Source organism: Halichoeres trimaculatus, unplaced genomic scaffold (assembly GCF_033239565.1).
Source record: "Halichoeres trimaculatus isolate MK-OKI-2021-1 unplaced genomic scaffold, fHalTri1.1 fHalTri1_scaffold_11, whole genome shotgun sequence".
NCBI classification, from domain to species: Eukaryota; Metazoa; Chordata; class Actinopteri; order Labriformes; family Labridae; genus Halichoeres; species Halichoeres trimaculatus.
Genome location: NW_027437189.1, coordinates 26,990,203 through 27,009,318, shown reverse-complemented (window position 1 = coordinate 27,009,318; position 19,116 = coordinate 26,990,203). Strand labels below are relative to the sequence as shown.

Genomic DNA, 19,116 nt, shown 5'->3' with positions numbered 1-19,116 from the left:
CCAAAATGTTTTGGCTTGTTAGCAGTGGGGTCTAAGGATGGTGTACTCGATTAGTCCATTCAGCCATCTGTCTATATGAGCACGGCTGCCCAACATCAAGGTTTCCAGACGACCGTTGGCGAGCTTTCTCTGAATGTTCTTGTACAGAGAGGAGGTCTTACAGTTTGAGGCCGCGTTTAGCTTCTTGCCACCACCACAAATATTTCCAAGTGGACACAACAAATCTAGAAATCTAATGAACACATTGACATGGCATTTTCCAAGCCTGTCAGGCAGCTGTGGCTCGGGGGGAGAGCAGGTCGTCCACTGATCATACAATTGCCTGTTTGAGTCATGATGCACATAAGTATGTGCAAAATCAGTATTTGATTCGGTCCTGATGGGCTGGGGAATTTCAAGGCAATCTCTGACATAAGTGTGAGGATAAATGTGAGATGGGTTGCTTTTTGACATGAGGTGTGAAGCACGTTTGATCAAGACAAGAAAGGCTTTTTTTTAAATTGTGGTCCATTTACCATCTACCATTGACGTCTGCAGTGATGAGATCATCGTGTATTTGGACATCCAATGAGCTCTCCTCACACGACACTGAACATCTTTACACACGGTAAAGTGGTGTTCAGAGCTTTCTTCAATAGATTCTGATCTTAAACCCCTCTTGAAATTTCCCTGCTGATGTCAAGGCTTTCCAAAACATAAAGGGCATTATGAACATGACTCACTTTTTGTATCTTTCATCTCTTTAGATTTTGGTTTAACTTGTGCTCAGGTGTCCAAAAGTTAACTTTAAAAAATGAATTATTGAAGAATTTTTCAGATATGTTCTTGTTTCCATTTGTCGCCTGAGTATAATTGCCAAATCACATTAAAGTAGATTTTTATTTTACTACAAGAAAGCTGTGTGTGTGCGTGTGTGCGTGTGTGTGTGTGTGTGTTTGTGTGTGTAGAACCAAAAAAAAAAGCGGCACACACTGGTGGAAATGCATTCATCACTGACTGGCTACTACTGGACGACTGTCAAATTCTGATTAATCACCAAACAGATGTCTGCATTGGGAGCAGATGCCAATTCAGTCATCAACTCCAATTTTATCCTCACATCCCGAGTTGCTTATTGAACCAGTGGACAAAAGAAGAAGTCTTTGCTGGGTTGTCCACCATTATTTATCTGAACATGCCCTGACTGCAGTGGAAGCCAGAAATGATTGGCGGTTGGCCTCAAAGGATCAGCTGTTGTTAATGATGATTGGTTCCAAGAGGAATGAAACCCACCACTGACAGTTACAACAAAGCATGAAACAAAGAGAAATTGCTTTTTTTGTCAAGATAAAGCTCTAATAAAACAAGAAATCCCATCTTTAGAGATAACAAACAATAGGGTTTGTTCAGCTGCCCTTGATTAGAGACATGTTAACGCGGGTTGTGTTAGATATTTGAGCTAATGACCATGATGTGATTTTATTTCAGGACAGTATAGAGTAAGAAACAGGCTGACTTATGCAGAACGCTCAGGGCAGTCTTCCAATAAAAAAGCTTTTGTATTTGTCTCAATGGGGGAAGAAAAAAACTCAGTTTGTTGGTTCTTCCTTTAAGGTTTACTTTCATATCTTGAAGCTTTAGACTTGCAATCGTGTTAGCTTGCAGTTAGACAAATAGGAAATGTCATTTTACAGATACCTGGAGGAATCTTCTTTTTCCAAAAGCTTACAATAAGACAGTTTTATCAACAAAGCAGCCAGCCATGCTGTATTTAAACTAGAAGCATTCATGCCTGCTGCTTGTAAAGCGGTGAAATCAGTTTTTCATTTTTCTACCCCAGACTTGAAACGAGTATTAAACTGTTGAGTGGTCCACGGAGCAGAAAAAAGGGCCCTGCGTCCAGACTGCCAGTTGTTTGTACCTTCTCACACCAGTTGCTCCTCTGTAATGTGTTCATTACACTCTCATTATGCTAATGTGATGTACTCTGTTCCTCGCTGCTGTGTTTGGCAGGCCAGTTGGCGGTGGGAACCTGCGAGATAGTGATGCTCAACAGAGACAGCAGCGTTCCCAGACGGACCATCGCTAGGCAGACGGCCCGCTGCGCCTGCCGGAGAGGCCAGATCGCCGGGACCACCAGGGCAAGGCCGGCGTGTGTGGACGGTAGGTTGAATAACTTTCCTGGCACAAGGGGTACAATTGTCCTGTAGAGGATTTGTTTTAGTTCTTGTCTTCTCCCCCCCTTGAGGTTAAAAAAAAAAACGTGGCTGGATGGATCAATGTGAAGCAGTGTAATGCCAGAAAAGAACAACACGCTGTGGGAAAATAAGGGTAGAATTAATGAATAAGGTTCCTCAGGTGGCCCTAGGAACATTACAAACTCTTTAATTTTGCCGTAATTGAATTCACTGGAAGTAATTTCATTTACTGAAGGTCCATCCATTACTATTCCTATCATAGGCAGCTCTGTCTCTCCTGTAATAACCGTATAATTCATCTCAAATGAACAACAACATGCTGGCAGTCGGTCAAATTCCTGTAATAGTTGTTTATATGGGGTCCACTGCATGAATCCCTGCCTAACAACACTCTATTACTTGCACAGCTGGAAAATGTTTGATTAGGGCATTTTCTTTTATGTGAGGTCTTTAATGTGCCCCAAGCCAACTCTGAGTTTTTTTGTTTGACGTGGTGGTTAATGTAGCTTTATTGATGCACAGTGAAGTCATAGATTTATGCCAGTTCAATAAATAGTTTCCATTTCAAAAAGAAAAACTCGGAACAAAATTTAGATCAGAAAAGTACATGACATTCGCCTCCCTGTGCTGTATTGATGAAACTCGAGTTGGCTGCCACTTAACTCAGCTCAGCTCGGAAAAGAAACTTGCAAATTTAAAACAACATAAAATATTAAAGCACAGACCAGCAATGACTAAAAATACATAAAATAAACCGGGATAATGGCATACAATGACATGCTGAATCATTAACTCTCCTAAAACAGCTCCATGGAGCTTTTTCACTGCAGACAACTTGACAGAACGGGAACATCATGAGAAATCATAACAGGAAAAGCACAGGTGTAACTATTACAGTTAATGATAACTCCCTTCCATTACGTGTCCCTTTCTCGGAAACCAGGAGACGGAATACCGTCTGTATCTTCTGCACCTGAATGCTGCAGTGTTAGTATTAATGTTGCGTCAGTGAAACACACTTTGCTTGAAGAAATAACCATTAATAGTTCCTTACTCCTTCCTCGATAAACACAAACACAATCATTATATTAAATTCACTCATAATAAAGAGACAGAGCTGCAGCAGCAAACATGGTCTGCATTAAGTATAAACATCAGTTCTTGGGGTTTAAGGGTTAGAGGGTGTGAGGGTTATAATGTCAGAGCTGAACACCTGCATGAATATAATAAGATGTTTATGCTGCACAGCCATGATTTAACTCACCATTATGAAGCTTAATAACCGCTGCTCAACAGCCAACACAAGCGCAGCCTTAATGCTCCATCTGAACCTGAAAATGCTTCATTAATCCTGTGCTTCCACTGATGTGACGCTAAATGTCACGTGTCATAACATCGTTCAGAGGTGTGTTATAATGGCAAGTCATCTTATCCATGTCATTGGTGTCACGTAATGGTTTTAACAGAGGTTGGGAGGTTAAAAATGTTCATACACTAAGTGAGGTATGTTGATTCATTTATGTCAGGAGTGCAAAGTGGCCACAAGCATGGCTGAGAGTGAAAGTAGCATTACTGGAGAGGTCTAAATCCAGGGGAGAGGGCAGAGTACAGGATCAGAGTAATGGTGTGGTTACAAGAGGTGAGATGCACGTATGAGCTATGAGCTGTAAGCTTCAGCCGGTGTAAAGATAGTGGCAACAAAGGTTGCATCAAGTCAAACTTATAAAACCACTGAGATGTAAAGTTAGCGAGGAACAATATCCTTCAACAATAATATGAGCTTCAACAAAAAACCTTTGACGGCCTTAAAGAAACTGTAGCTTCTGTGTTTCAAAGAAAAAAAAAATCACCACAAAGGCTTTTTAGGTTGTGCAGAGGTCAGCGCTGTTGCCTAGCAGCAGGAAGGCTTCTGGTTTCAATACCATGCCGGATAGGGGCCTTTATGTTAGGGCTTTCATACTAGCACTGCTCCATGCCACTTCCCAATCCTAATTTTGAAGTGGCCAGCATGTTCAGACTGGAGAAAAATTGGTTAAGAATGTGGTCATATTTTGTGTTGATGAAATGAGCAGGAAGTCAAGGTAACGCCCTCCTACTTGTGTCCTGCTTTGACTGGAATGAATGCGGGCTGGTTTGCGAGAAAGCACAGTTAGGGTTAAGTGTGAAAGCCCTGTGTGTAGAGTTGCATGCACGTATTCTCTCCAGCTGATCCAGCTTCCTCTCATGGTCCAAAATCATGCTCATTAGGTTCACTCCAAATCACTCCTGAGGGTGAGGGTGTGTGTGAATGGTTGTCTGTCTCTCAGGCGCTGTTTTCACGACAATGGCTTTAGGGGCAAACACAAAAGTTTTGTCATGTTTCAGCCTTGCCTTCACACGGAAACAGCGTTTCAGCTGACCAAAAATGCAAACTTCTGAAAACGGCCTCCAGAATGGGATTTTTCTGAAAACGCTGCCGACACCGTTGCCATGTAAACAGTAAGCGGTAGTAGTGCTGCTCAATCTGCTGACTGTCTTTCAACAAAATGTGCATCTGTTGCTCCACTTTTTAACTTAGTATTCCCCAATACACCAGATGATCAGCTCAACTCTACTTTGGTGGAGATCTCCCAAAAGCGGCTTCTGGACAAGAAAGTTAAAGCGCCAACTACAGGCCTGGCATGCTTACTACAACGTGTTTAGTCCCTCAGCGTTTCCATGTAAACGCAAATTTTTTTCACTGCGTTTTAGCGTTTTCAGATGAAACGTTGTTGTGTAAACGGGGCCTAAGTGTTAGTCATGTGATTGGCTGGTGACCTTCCCAGGGTGTACCCTGCCTTGTTCACCAGGACGGCTGGGATTGGTAGCCCTAAAAAAAAGGAAAGGGGGTAAGATGATGGACAAATCCTAGTTATCTTTGAGCCTCTAATGAGAAACCAGCATGGAGGCTAGGCTATACCTGTTACAAACAGGGTCAATGTCACATCATAATTTAGCTGGTTTTAGGATATTTGACCTAGAGTTTAATGTTTACGCAAACCTATGCTGTAAAAATTAAATCTTATACCGAGACATGTTAGATACAAACCTTGTTTTAAAGTTTGTTTTCTTGTTTCTTTTATCTTTGAGTTTATAGCATGGTGTTAATATGAGCATGAACATATCTTTTTGTCTCAGTTTCTCAGTGGATCCTAAAATCCAGTTAAAAAACAATGTTTAAATAAGCTTAATTGGTTCCCTCATCTAAAGTCTTATCAAAATAAAACTTGTATAAAGATTCATCAACACTCTCAAGTTGCTTGATTGAAGACTAACAAGTAATACACTGGTTAAAGAAATATTTTAACCACATGGCTCAAACTTGTGCAAACACATAACAACACAAACCAAAAAACAAGAACTTGATACAGTCATCATCCTAAGGCACGGCAAAAATAGTACAAAATCTATATATTTTTGACACAGACAATCCTTCTTTGGAACATCAAAAAAATGTAATCATACATCTATAACACAGGGTCATTTTTTACTAAAGTTGGAGTTATTTTCATCCTTAGGCAGTCTTTGCTATAATTAAGATTACATAAAGAATGAAATGAGACATTTTAGCTTATATTCAGTACATTCCACTAAGTGTTGTGCTTCAGGAAGTGTTTAAGTATTTTATTTCAGAAATGAGCATTTTCTTCTTTAAATACTTAAGGATACATCCTCAAGGCCCACTTATTTTTAAAACTCTTACTCCAAGATTTCTTGTCCAGTGATTAACTTAAGAATTTTTCACATCAAATTTGATGTTTTTGTCTTGTATATTGGCTGTATGTTACCACAGAAAGTTTCATTTTTCTCAGATGCAACACATACCTGCTACCACCCGCTGTGGACTTATCAGCACCACAAGCTAAATTGGGACATTTCTTTCTTTACACTCAGCTCAAATTTTTTGTTTTGTCTCTTGTGTCCACAATACACATAATTCCATCATCACTGTCAAAATCGCTCCGTTTGAATTATGTGGTTTTTATTTTGTTTCTTTTAAAGTCTGCAGACACAAACAGCTTATCAGTGCACTCCAGACAGAGAGACGTAAATGCTCTGGTCTCAATCATGAGTTTCAAATATTCTGCTGCAGGATGTTTATTTATTAAATAAGGGTTGCAATAAGATAGATAGTTAGGTGACATCACTTCCCCTACACAGCTGACCTGACCAGGGCATAGTTGCAGTAATTTGTGCCAGTCCTTCTGTTGGGTATAGCTCTGCAGGTTTTCACAAAACCAAAATGACCAATTCAGCCAAAATGCCAAACAGTGCAGTCCACAGTCCACAGTGGGTGATCTTTCTGGGGCAAAGTCATTTTCTTACATAACGCAAAAACATAAAAAAAGATATGAACAGGAGGAGTAAACTGTCAAAGTCTGATCTGGACACATTTTTGGCTGGATGTTTTGTTATTTTTAAGTGGATCGATCTAAAATCTTTATTTGGCAGAACTGGTTATATCGTTTGAAATAGTGCCATGAAATCTTGTATTCCTTACTAAAAGCCAGCATCAGAGTGAAACGCAAAACAGTTTGAACAAAACAAAATGTATGGGCTCCTTTTTTCTCCATTAAAAGTAAGTGATGTTGTAATTTGGTTGTTTAACCAGTGAATCGATAATCACTTTGCGTGTCTCCTTTTTTTGATGGCTTTTAGACTCTTTGACTTCCAATTATGTGACTGGTTGTCGGTGTTCGACTGTCTCCAGTCAGCCAGCGTAACATCAGCAAATTAGAAATCACTTCTCAATGTCTCTTGCTTTCTTCTGTTTGTATCTTATTGAATTTTCTCGTTCCCTCTGGTGGTGTTTTTTTTTTTTTTATTATATATTTATATACACCCCAGCTGAGGGAAGATAACTTCTAACTTGTTCATCCACTTTGTAGATAAGGTTTTATACTTTCGAGCCCTCTGAGCTGTTGGACAGTATCTTGAGGATGATAAGACAGATGAGAGGTCTTGAGGGGAGACGGGGTCCATCTGTGATGCTGATTGGATCTTACAATATCACAATCACACGCATCAGATGCGCCATTAGTTCCATCACGCAATGACTCATGTTAGCCTTAATCTAATAGCCCTGACACGATACTGCAGTCCCACCGCCTGTGTCACACTCCTCACACTGGTTTTAACCACCTCTCCCTCTCTGCAGATGTCTCTCCATAACACTCAACAGATGCTAATTAACTTACAGAGAACTATGATTACAGCAGCAGGAAATTGATTATTACTGGCTTCCCGCCGCACCACACCCTGCACTCCATTAATAGCCAGTGCATTAAAGATGGAACCTGTTGCTGGCAGGCTCATTTAAAGGCTTTCTGCTGTCAGCTGAAAGAGCGTCCATCATCACCAGGCTTTAAAGTGGAATTTCTGCATGAGTATGCAATGCCACTGTTCAGATATCCTCTCTGACCTTTAGCTCAGAGTTTATATCCAGTTACATTCTCTGTTTATATAAATTCCCATAAATGCCCTTTTTGCCCCTCTAAGCACATAAACTAATAAACTGACTTATAAACAAGTTCATTTGTATCTCTAGCCCGGGCTTTGGCATTCTTCACCGAGCTGTTATTAACACAGCAAGGGCTCACTGTCCTCTGGGTCAATTTAATATAACTCTTTCACAGCAGCAGCAGGAGTGGATCACTGCCTTTTTCAGATGTGCGCCGATAGAAGAGTGACCTTTAATGAAAGTGGGACCACCACTGGCTGATTGTTGTGAGTAAAAAGGCCAAGATTCATTTCCTCACATGAACTTTGGTAATCGGATGATTCCTCGCTCTCAACACATCTCATGTTGGAGCCACATATGCAGCTGCACGACGTGCTCTGCTTTTAAAAGACGCACCCGTCTCTTTTGAGTTAAAAGTCATACTGTATGCACAGTCATGCAATCATAGCGGGAACTTACTCTGGGCAAAGCTGTTAACATTCTGCAGCTGCAGTGCTTTAACTTTTATTCTTAGAGAAAATCTACTTTTACTGTCCTCCCTTTTCACCGGACCGAAAAGAGCTGAACGAATGATGGTGTTCTTTTCAATTTTACATTTCAAAAGTGCACAGCAACGTACATCCTGAAGCAGGCAAGGACACACAGGAAATGAAGCATTCCTCAGCTGGTTTTTAACTCTACGTATGTTTAAGTGCTTTCTTTGAGATTCTTCTTCCAATTCCTATGATAATGATTTTGCATGAATTTTAGCATTATGCAGAAAAAAACACAGCTAATGACCATCTGCAAAAGGCACATCAGAGACCTTTACTTTCCAGTAATTTGAGGGATTTGAAAGTGAGTTGCTTGCTTTGAAAAATGTTAAAAATGCTAAAATATGTTGGTTATCTTTCACTGAGTTCATTTTGTTTTTTTGTGATCATCTGCTGATCTGGTAACCTTGGCATTGCTAACAAACACAAGCTGGGAAATAATTTCAGACTTTGCCAAAAGCTGTTTAGTGTTAACTTTAATGATCAGGGCTGTCTGTCAGTCAGTTTTTTAAAGAGGAAGGCACTCACCACCTCAGTTTCATGTTGAGACCAACTGCAGGATGTTTGCACCAGCCTGGTTTATAATTTCGTGTTAAATCTAAGCTGAAGCGTATGCTCTGTGTGGGTTGAGCTCAGAACGTAAGTACATTTTCTGATGTCCACCTCCTTAAGAAATGATGCTCTCAGCAAGCCCTGTGATTGGTCCCATCCCTCATTCTTTGCCGTCTCCCTCCATCTCCTTCAACAACACAGCAGAACTGGAAACTGTGGAAATGACGAGCATGGGAGAATCCGGCTGAGTAGCATTTGGGCAGAGTATTGCAGAGCCACACAGGCACTGGGAGTCAACACAGAAGTTCAGAGCAGGCCTCACCCTCAGAGAGCCAAAACAAACAGATAACAGATATTAGGCCACTGTGGTCCATTTTCCAACCTCAAAGGTCTGTGTTGTCTCACTTTCTGCAGTAGCAAAACAATTTTTTGGTCCTCTTGAGCAAAAAAGTAACAGTTATATGAAACCTGATCCCCACAGACTTACTCTAAACTACACACGACATCATTAAAAAAGGGTGATAATGACAGAGACAAGTAGTGGATTTGAACCTCACACGGATGTATAAATGATCAAAGCAGCTTTATTCAAAGAAAATGAGTTATCCGTTCCCTTCACCGCTGGAGAGATGTCACAGTAGTATTTTTTTAGTAGTCCACAAATTGCAGCATGCCATGATTGATTCAGATTTTGGATCTTTGGGGGTGTTCTGGCCCTTCCTTGCTCCCTCTGCTTTCTTGATGTATCTACACAGTTTCATCTAATGAAAAGAAAAGTCCCCCTCATACTGAAAATAGAAAAGCTTGATAAGATAGAAAGTTTCTGAAGAAATGATCAGTCAGTTCTGTAGTGCTGGTTTTACAGTCAGTGTTTGCATGAAAAGGCTCACAGAGATAACTCTTGGGGAGTCATTTTCTGGTTTTGGTAATAAGCTACTGTTTTCCTAAATTTGTGATTCACAGGTGAAACAACGGCAGAGACGATACGAGCCTCACAATCTGCTCCACACAGTGCGTCTTTGTTTGCAGTTTCGCAAAAAGGCTGCCATCAGATCTTTTTTTGGATGAAAAAGCGGCGGGAGATTCTGTAACTGTAACAATGCTTTAACAGGACGCAAGTACAGAAAAGTAGAACCAAACACTTTCTAACAGGAAGCTGCTGCTTCAGTGTTTACTTAGACATGAAGCTAAACCCGCTGTAGATAGAAGACAACCCAACAGAAACCAACGTTCTGTAGGCATCTGGCATCCCGAGCATCAAAAGCTCAATTAGGGATCTAACGAACAAGAGACACATTGCAGTGAGCTTATTAGGTATGGCAATGTGATGACGCTTATCAATTAAAGGAGGCTATCACTCCAAGCTAATGTAATTGCCGCCTGCCAGTACAAATGTTCAAGAAGACCCAAGCCTGCTACAGAATCAGCACCATGGACAGCGTCCCCACAGCTTTGTCGAGCTCAGACTTTAGATGTGTCCCAGTTCCAAATTCTGAGCATGCCTACAGCAATGTTCTGACTGGGTTAAAACATGAAGTGTGCTGGCATTAAAAAATGATGACCTGTAAGTGTAGTAACGCTTAGTGAGTATAGTTTTGAGGGAGTCATGTGCTCAGGCTCAGCTGAGGACGACTTTCTGTTGAATAATTCCTGACAGAGGAGTCTATGAATGTACTTTATTTGTCAAAACAGAAAAGGACAAAAGGAGAGAAATACTTGATTTCAGCTGCCATAGATATGAGTTAGTGGCATTAAACCATGAAATTACATTTGTACAGCTCAAAAAATATGAAACAAACGGCAAGTTACTCCCTACATTTAAAAAGAAAACACAGTTTCAAGCGAGATCATAAATCAAAGCACCAGAGCCATGGCAGGATCTATATCTCTGACTTTCACACTCAAAAATCAGCAAGAGGTGGCCCCACATTCATTAAAGGTCACTGTCCTGTCACAACTCATCTCAAAAGGGCAGTGATCCACTCCTGCTGCTGCTGTGAGGGTGCTAAAAGTACTAAAACCACCACTAACCACCTTTTCTTCGAAGACCTTTGTCCCACCTTAGGAGAGTAAAACCGCTTCTCTGTCTCCGTGTTTACAATATTATTATGTAGAGAGAAAATGCCAGATATTTCTTCCTCTTCTCAAGTCTCAAAAGGGGAGCTTTGCCCACAGAGGAGAAAGTTTCCTTTCTTGTGTTTTTTAGGTCAAATGAGACAGAAATATTTGCTTTTCCTTGGGAAACGCTGCAAAGAATGACACATTTGGAGCTTAAAAGAGTTCCTCTTGTCCCCAGAATGCAGAGACTATTGTAATAAAGCCAGGGATAATCAAATCACCGAAGTTCACGTGAGGATTTGTATCTTGGCCTTTTTGCTCGCTAACAATCAGCGAGTGGTGGCCCCACAGTCATTAAAGGTCACTGTTCTGTCACAACGCATCCCAAAAAGGCCGTAATCCACTCCTGCTGCAGCTGTGAGAGTGCTTAAACTACTGAGTACTATTTGATCAGCCAGTTCAGTGAGTATATTTTAGATTGACCTTCCCATCCCCTGTTTAAAAGGAAACAGCTTTTTCATCTAATTTTGTGTGAAAACACTCAAGTGGCTAGAACACACTGAACGCTTATTTCAGTTTTATGCATCACAATCAGACTTTCAGTTATCAAAGCCTAAAACCAAATAATAAATTCAAAGTCACTCTTTATTTCAAGAGCAAAACAGGTTTTTGCAGCAATGCATATAAATTATATGGTTGAATTGGAAGACTAAATGAACCACCGAAGTTTAAGTGAGGATATTTATCTTGGCCTTTTTACTCACAGCAATCAGCGAGAGGTGGCCCCGCGTTCATTAAAGGTCACAGTTCTGTCTCAACTCATCTCAAAGGGCAGTGATCCACTCCTACTGCTGCTGTGAAGGTGATAAAAGAGCTGAAATCACTTGATTAACCAAGTAATAATACATTGAGCAATTCTCCCACCTCTCAAGAAACTTGGACATTTGTTTTTGTTTATAACATAAACATGAAGACAGAAAAACTAAGATTTATTTCAGTTAAAATGCCTAAAAGGAGCTTTACTCAGAGAGGAGAAAGTGTCCTTTTTTCCAGGAAAGACTGGACAGAAATGTTTGTTTTTCCCTTGGAAAGGGAAACACTCCATGGCAGTTAAAGGAAACATGTTTTAAGGCTATATGAGAGTGTCTAGCTCACACTGATCACGTGGAATAATCAAAGTTCACGGCAGGATTTATATCTAGGACTTTTCACTCACAACAATCAGCGAGTGGTGGCCCCACAGTCATTAAAGGTCACGGTTCTGTCACAACGCATCTCAAAGGGCAGTGATCCAGTCCTGCTGCAGCTGTGAGAGTGCTAAAAGCACTCAAGTCACTTTATTTTTGGGTCTACGTTGTGTTGATGGACACACTTGTTCCACAATGTACATTGTTTTTAGTTTCAGTCAGCAGATGCTGTTGTCCAAAGTGATATACATCTGTGAGTAAGAAACAAGCAAGGATCTACACAGGAGAGTGCTTCGAGTCCAGTCAGACACAGACACTGATTCTTTTAAGAGCATCTCTTTTCTATGTTTATTATACACTTTATATCTTCTTCTTTTAAAGACAACAACAAATCATTGATGTTGTAAAAGTACACAAGTTTGAGTTACAAACTGCTTTATGGGAACACTGACTTTTCAGATCAAGAGTAAATGTAAACCAAAGGAGGAGTCCTAAATTTATCATCACTCAGTGATTAAACATTATTAGACAGTAATTATCAGTAATTTGACCAGTGTAGTTTCTTTTACCTTGATATCTTTTAAGTGAATTCCTCCTGTTTGGGTTTGTCTTCCTCAGACGAGTCACACGATGCTCCAGTGACTCATCTTTCACCTGATTTTGAGGTGTCTGGTCGTCCTACCAGGCCCTCTATTGTCCAACAGTCGAGGTGAAAAAGAAAATCATACTGGGCTAGTTACAAGAACTGTCAAGATATTTTATGTCATTTGAGACCAATCAAACCTTTCTGGATGACAATAAACCATAATGGTACAGTGATTTGGGGATATGTATTTACAGCAGCTTTCATCAGTCCTGTAAAGATGTACAGACCAGATCACAGCTGAAGATACAGAAGATACAGTGTGTAGAATTTGATTGGATTGGATATTTCACATAATTAAGATCAAAAATTGAGAAATTGCCTTATTTAAAAATCATTTTGTTTGTTTTAACTCTGAATGAGCTTTTTATTTCGACGTAGAAGCAGCTCCTGTTTCACAGAGACTGCCATCTTGCACAGCCTTGTTTCTACCATGAATGTCCACAGACGTACTAGAGCATGAATGTTTTTGTTCTTGAAAGAACATGAAACACTTGAAAAAAAGGTGGTTGTCTATTTCACATATAGCCATTTGTCCTTGAAGGCCACCATCACGTCACATGATGACAGCAGCAAGCCAGGGAGCATTTCCATCCAGAATTTACCTGCTCAATATCACTGAAAATTTCCATTTCTTCCCACTCTAGTCGAGTTAATTTGTAGAGCACTTCTAAAAATAAGAATCAGAAAGTGCTTTGAATAACCTGCAGCTCACAAAGAAGAGACAGAAAGATGTCATTACAAGGCAAGACGACCTACGAATGAAGAATATTTCAAAACATTATTTGATGAAAAGGAACAAAGAAACACTATGCAAGAAAGAAAGCTTTTAGGAAAAGTAAGTCATTTAAGAGAAGATACTGGGCTCCTCTTGCAGGTCGTTTCACAGCTGTGGAGTCTGTGGTTATTAAAGCCGCACACTAGCTAGTAAGAGGGTAGCAAATCAGATATATATTCTGGAGCCAGCCCATTAAGTGATTTGAGTATAATAAGTAAAACCTTAAAATCAATCCCAAAAGAAATGGGCAGCCATTGTGAGGTCATTAAAACAGGTGTAAAGTGCTCTCTCTGTCTAGTTGTTGTTAAGAGTCTATTTACTGATTCCTTTTAAAGCAGTTTCATGGACTCAGAATTAATGCTTGTATTGCTCATGGATTACCATCAAAAGTATTTTTTTCTTTAAGTAGCATGGTATCAGTTTGATTTGTTAGACCAACTTTGATGTTATCACAGTGTTCAAAGTTACATCCTGTACAGTTTCCTGTGAGCACACAACAGTTAATGACATAACAGCTTTCTATACTAACTGCACAAACAGCACTGCACAAACAGCAGGGCTCCATGAAGTTAATTATGTGGCTTTTTCTTCTTGGTATTAGTAGTGATCTGAAACACAGTGTTTGTTTTGCCCCCTGCTGCTTCTTGACCTTTGTGAATCTTGGATAAACTGAGTAGGCGGCGCTGGATATGCCTGCTCTCGTGTCAGTTTGCTTTACTTTCCATGTGCAGTGTCAGGTTCCACTGCTTGTATTTTTAATGAAACTTACAGAAATGACACTTTTTTGAAATGCTGTTTTAGCATCCACTGCCAGTTATAAAGACTGACATGTTGGCAGTAGAATTTAAATAAACATCTTTTCCTAACCTGAAGGTTTGATTGATGTGGAATTTAGTGCACACGAACAGCGGTACTTGCATTACAAACAGACTTCACAAACCATCACTTCATGACATTGTAACTTGTTTTTCAACCATTTTTTTTGCACATGCACTCCAGTTTTGATTTTTGTGCACAGATATGCTAATTATGCTTTTCACACATTTAACTGATTAACACTTTATATCATATATTTGATTATGTTTGCAGTTCACCTTTTATATGAATCCAGGCTACTTAATCAGCCAGCAACAGCTAGAAAAACTCATCCGCACAATTATAATCGACAGCCACAGCTCATGGATTTGAGACTTTTTCTGTTTCCTGAAATGCAAGGAAACTAAAATCCGAGGCTTATGTTTGATGCAGCCTTTGGGACATTTTCAAATTCATAACAGTCTGCAGCTGGTGGTTGAAAGAAAACAATGGAACAAATATTTCCTTCCCATTCTGCAACATTCCCGTTTCTATAATGACATCCCAGCTCGCGTTCCCGAGCCCTGCCGTGACTGAAGTTTGTGAAGTGTGAGTTACCTTGCCCAGATGGCTGCCGCTGTATGACATGTTTACTCTGTTATTCTTCATTTCTTTAAATTCACTGAACAAAGTGCTAGCTATTCGACAAGTGCAGAGCATTCCCCCACAAAATAACTTCCTTTGTTCGTCTTTTTCAGGACACATTTCAAGCTTTCCTGCCCCCTTTTTGTGCTGCTGTGTGTCACTGTTGTGGAGGTTTAGTCTGCACACTGTACACAGGAGGATTATGTGCTTTTTCCTTGCTTGTCTCCCTGCTCCCTCTCTAATCTGCTCCCTGACTCCCTCCCCGCTCTGACTCCCTCTCTGTGCTTGGCCTGTTGTTGCCATGCCACCACATCGCACTGTAATCGTATGAAGCCTGATGGCCTCTGAGATAAGAGTCTGCAGGCTGCAGAAAGACCGTGTATTTGGTGTCTGGGAGCCTCTGCTTTTACACTTGCTGAAATGATCGTTGACTTTAAATGAGAGAGAAAGTAATGTTAAGAGGAGAAAATGCAAAGGGAAAGTATTCATCAGATTTCAAAGGATTTATTCTGCTCTGTATATCTCAGCGGTGTGGAGAACCTGGCTTCTATTTAGAACAAGCTTTACTTACATTCAAAAGACCTGAAAAGAGAAAATGTGATCATTGCTTTATAACTGACCGTCCCATTGAATATGTCACTGATACCGTTTACATGTCATGAATAAAGAAATAACACCCTCTCTCCGTGTTTACCTGATGTGCTGACGAATTAAGTCTAAGTATCCTCTCACAGTACTAATTGGCAACAACACAGTCAAAACATCTTCACTCTATCAGTCACTTTGTGAGCATTTTGCTCCTCTAACAGACGTGAAAACACCAATCCACTTTGTTTACAGTTTTTAAGGCTTTATTCCGTCCCTCTGGTGCCCCCTTAGTAGCTTTACATGATTTATAGCTAAAAAAAAGAGAGAGATAATAATAACAATAATCACTTTTTTTCCTCACACTATTGTGTTAGAATTCTATCCGTTGTCTCTTTAAGACCCCTCTTCTCTCTGATTGGTCTGTCCTCTGAAGACCTGTTGGGGGCATAACAATGGGTGGACCTTAGGGTTCAAGGCCCACTCCTTCAATGTGCAAGTAGCCAGATATAAGATCCTGATGTGATGGCTTTGTTGCCTTAAAAAGTCTAAAGAAGATCCCTGAAAAATGCTACAACTAAAACCATAGACTGTACAAAGGGATTATTTGTTTATAAACAACGGCGGATGTGCACGCAACTTGGGTGCAGGAACATCGTATATGGTTTGGCAACCGATGTGGAGGAGTTAACCACCAAAAAACACATTTTTCATCACATACTCTGTGACATATCAGGACGTAAACATTGTTTCATAATATTCCCTAATTTTACTTTGGTCATAAAATCTGTTTCTGTTAATCATAATTTATAGGTTCACTCATTATTTACTGTCCATGTTGAGTCCATGTTTGGTCAGAACCTCAGCCCTAAACCAACTTTTTCATTAAATAAACAAAGTCAAATCTGTATTTTGAGTATCAGCAGTTATTATTGCTTGTTTGCAGTCAAACCTGGTTAACTGAGGTTGGATAAAGAATACACATTTAATTACACACACACACACACACACACACACACACACACACACACACACACACACACACACACACACACACACACACCGCACAGACAGACGTTGCTGGTGTATCAGTGTTAAGTGTGACCCTGTTAACTGGTGACTCTCGGTCGTTAATCACGGCTGCTGTTGGCTGAAAGTCACCAGTTTGCATGGTCGCTATTAATGCCGAAACAGGTTGAATTTAGTGTTTAAAAAACGCTAACTCGTCTGAATGAATGGAGCTAAATGCTAATTCTCTTTATGATGACGTAGACTGATTATTCCTCTATAAAACATGAACGTTGTCTCCCCGGCGTCACCTATGTGTTTCTGAAACGGACAATGAAGCACATTGGCTAAAGTGGTCATATTGGTAGTGGCAGGGGCTTCGCCTACAGCTATAGGGTGCCTGTCGGTCATGTGACCCTGAGCTGTGCCTCTGATTGGGCGAGCTTGCGATCTTGATATCCTCTGAACGGTGGAGTTAAAAAAAAATTCAACGCCCATACAGTGTGTGCCTTTAGTGAAATTAGTGACTCAGACAGGAGACGTTTTTTGAACCAGGCTGTAAATAGGTTAATGTCTGCTGTGAAAACAGCTTTTTTTGGCTTGGTGTGTATGTGACTCCTGGTACTTCCAGAGCCAGCCTCAACTGAACACTTTAGAAACAGCAGATTTTAGCACTTCTGCATTGTCTCATTTTCTTTTCCCGGAGGTTGCTGCTTGACTAAAACAGATCAGATTCAGGGATTTCTACATGTAGGGCTTGGAAAATCTGTACAGGTTTAGTATGAACATCCAGAATTGTTACTTGATATCCATGTTTGAAATATTGATTACCCCCTTTAAGTAATCAAGTAAAGTGTCCTTAAAGGAAATATTACATTGTCATCAGCTCAAAACAAACCGATATCTTTATTTTGACCATATTGATGAAACAAAAACAAACAAACAAAAGCAGTAGAATTAGGAAAAGTAAACCTGAACAATATTAGCAGCCATATTTAACAGGAAGCAGACTCCAAAACACTGGGTTAAGTGAACACAATCACCCCCAAACCCATATCTACTTTTTAATAATTGCAATTTAAAAATCTATTAACAATAAAAACTGAGACTATGATGGCTAAAATACACCAGATGCGTCTCAAGTCCAACTTTGTTACTCCGGTTCGGAGCTATGATGCATAAATGCATCATAGGAAAGGTTGAGCAGGACAGGATGTCTTGCACAGAACTCCCCTAAAACACCCAGTGACTTTCAAAATAAAACAAACCAGGTTAAAACCAGATTGTATTTAGCTCGAGAACCACGTTAAATATACATAATGAGCGGAGCCAGACCAGGAGTCAACAGGTTTGAGGTTTTACAGCTCTACATGAATGAAGAAGACTCATAACTCCTCGGTCTTGCGACCCCAGCTGTCTGTCAGTCATGCAGCTTGCTGGACTGAACACACAGCCAGTGTGAGGTGGTGAACACAGTCATCACACAATGCAGCTGAGCTGGACTGCAGACGTATCTGGTGTTTTTGAGGCGTGAGTGGAAATCTCACGCCTCAAATACTGGCTCTTGGAATAGATGTTGATAATTTGGGAATAGCCAGGAACCTCTAGGCTCAATTTTTTACTCAAGTAATGTGGTTTGCCTCAAAATGCTGGAAAAATAAAACAAATTACTCTTATATACTGAATATAAAACTGTATCTGTCTGTGAAGGTTTCAGTGGATGCACCAATGCACCAACACAGGATTAAAAAAATTCATATCAATAATGACTTTAGAGGAGAAAACCTGAATAACTTATTAGATGTTGTCAAAAAGATCAGTTTTTATATGCAGAGTGGTGCAGAAATACTAGCACATTTTTCCTCTAAAGCAACACATGTACTGTAAGTCATCGGGGAAACCTAGATGTAATAACTTGTTATGATTTCATCACTTCAAACATAATACAGTAAGTCTTAGCTGCATCTGCATATATTAGTCTAAAGTGATGAAATCACCAAGAACAGTTTCATTAGGAGCATCATTTGGGATCTATAACTCAAAGTCTTACAGCCGGAGAAACAAAAACCCAGAGCCTGAAAAAGGAGCAAGGCTTGCACATACAACAGAAAATATCAGTAAATCACTGCAACAGCTTGCAGAACATTTAACAGGTTTTATTATGAAGTATAGAGTTGTTTGTTTGTTGGCTGCTGGCTTCGTTTGAAATGTGTTTAATGTGAGATTTTTCTGTTGCCATAATTAGGAGTGAAAAGACCATCAGGGCTCTGGTAGCAGGTTGAGCTGTGTGGCGGACAGAGGGCTGAAAATCTGGCCGCTACAAATTGATCCATGATTGAAGCTTAATTAACACAGAAAGCCTGTAAAAACCTGTTATAGTGTTTCTGGTGCCCAGATAAGCTAGTTAGCTCATCTTTTGGATACTCAGCACAGAAATCATCAGTATTAGCATGATTATGAAATAACTAGAAGGGACACACGATGCATTATTTTGGTGGTTTGTGCTTCAATATTCTTTCTTGTCTGCAATCAGCAAATTCTCTCTGAGTTTCCTTCTGAGATACTGTCACCAAAACTGTGTCTTTTTGTTTCTCATCTAAATACATTTTAAATGAGCCGCCTGTGGCTTGAGTAAAATTTTCATGTTATTTTTTACTTCTGCAGAGGCAGAGTTTC

At 40.1% G+C, this 19,116-nt stretch overlaps 1 protein-coding gene across 2 annotated transcripts in view; it reads left to right on the top strand.

Annotated features, from left to right (window-relative positions):
* Positions 1-19,116, top strand: part of tafa5l (TAFA chemokine like family member 5, like) — an 81,781-nt gene that overhangs the window by 20,780 nt on the left and 41,885 nt on the right. For both annotated transcript variants that reach the window (XM_074682256.1, XM_074682255.1), the window contains exon 2: positions 1,993-2,142. In XM_074682256.1, coding sequence (XP_074538357.1) covers positions 1,993-2,142 — 150 coding nt within the window. The remainder of the gene's footprint in view (positions 1-1,992; positions 2,143-19,116) is intronic.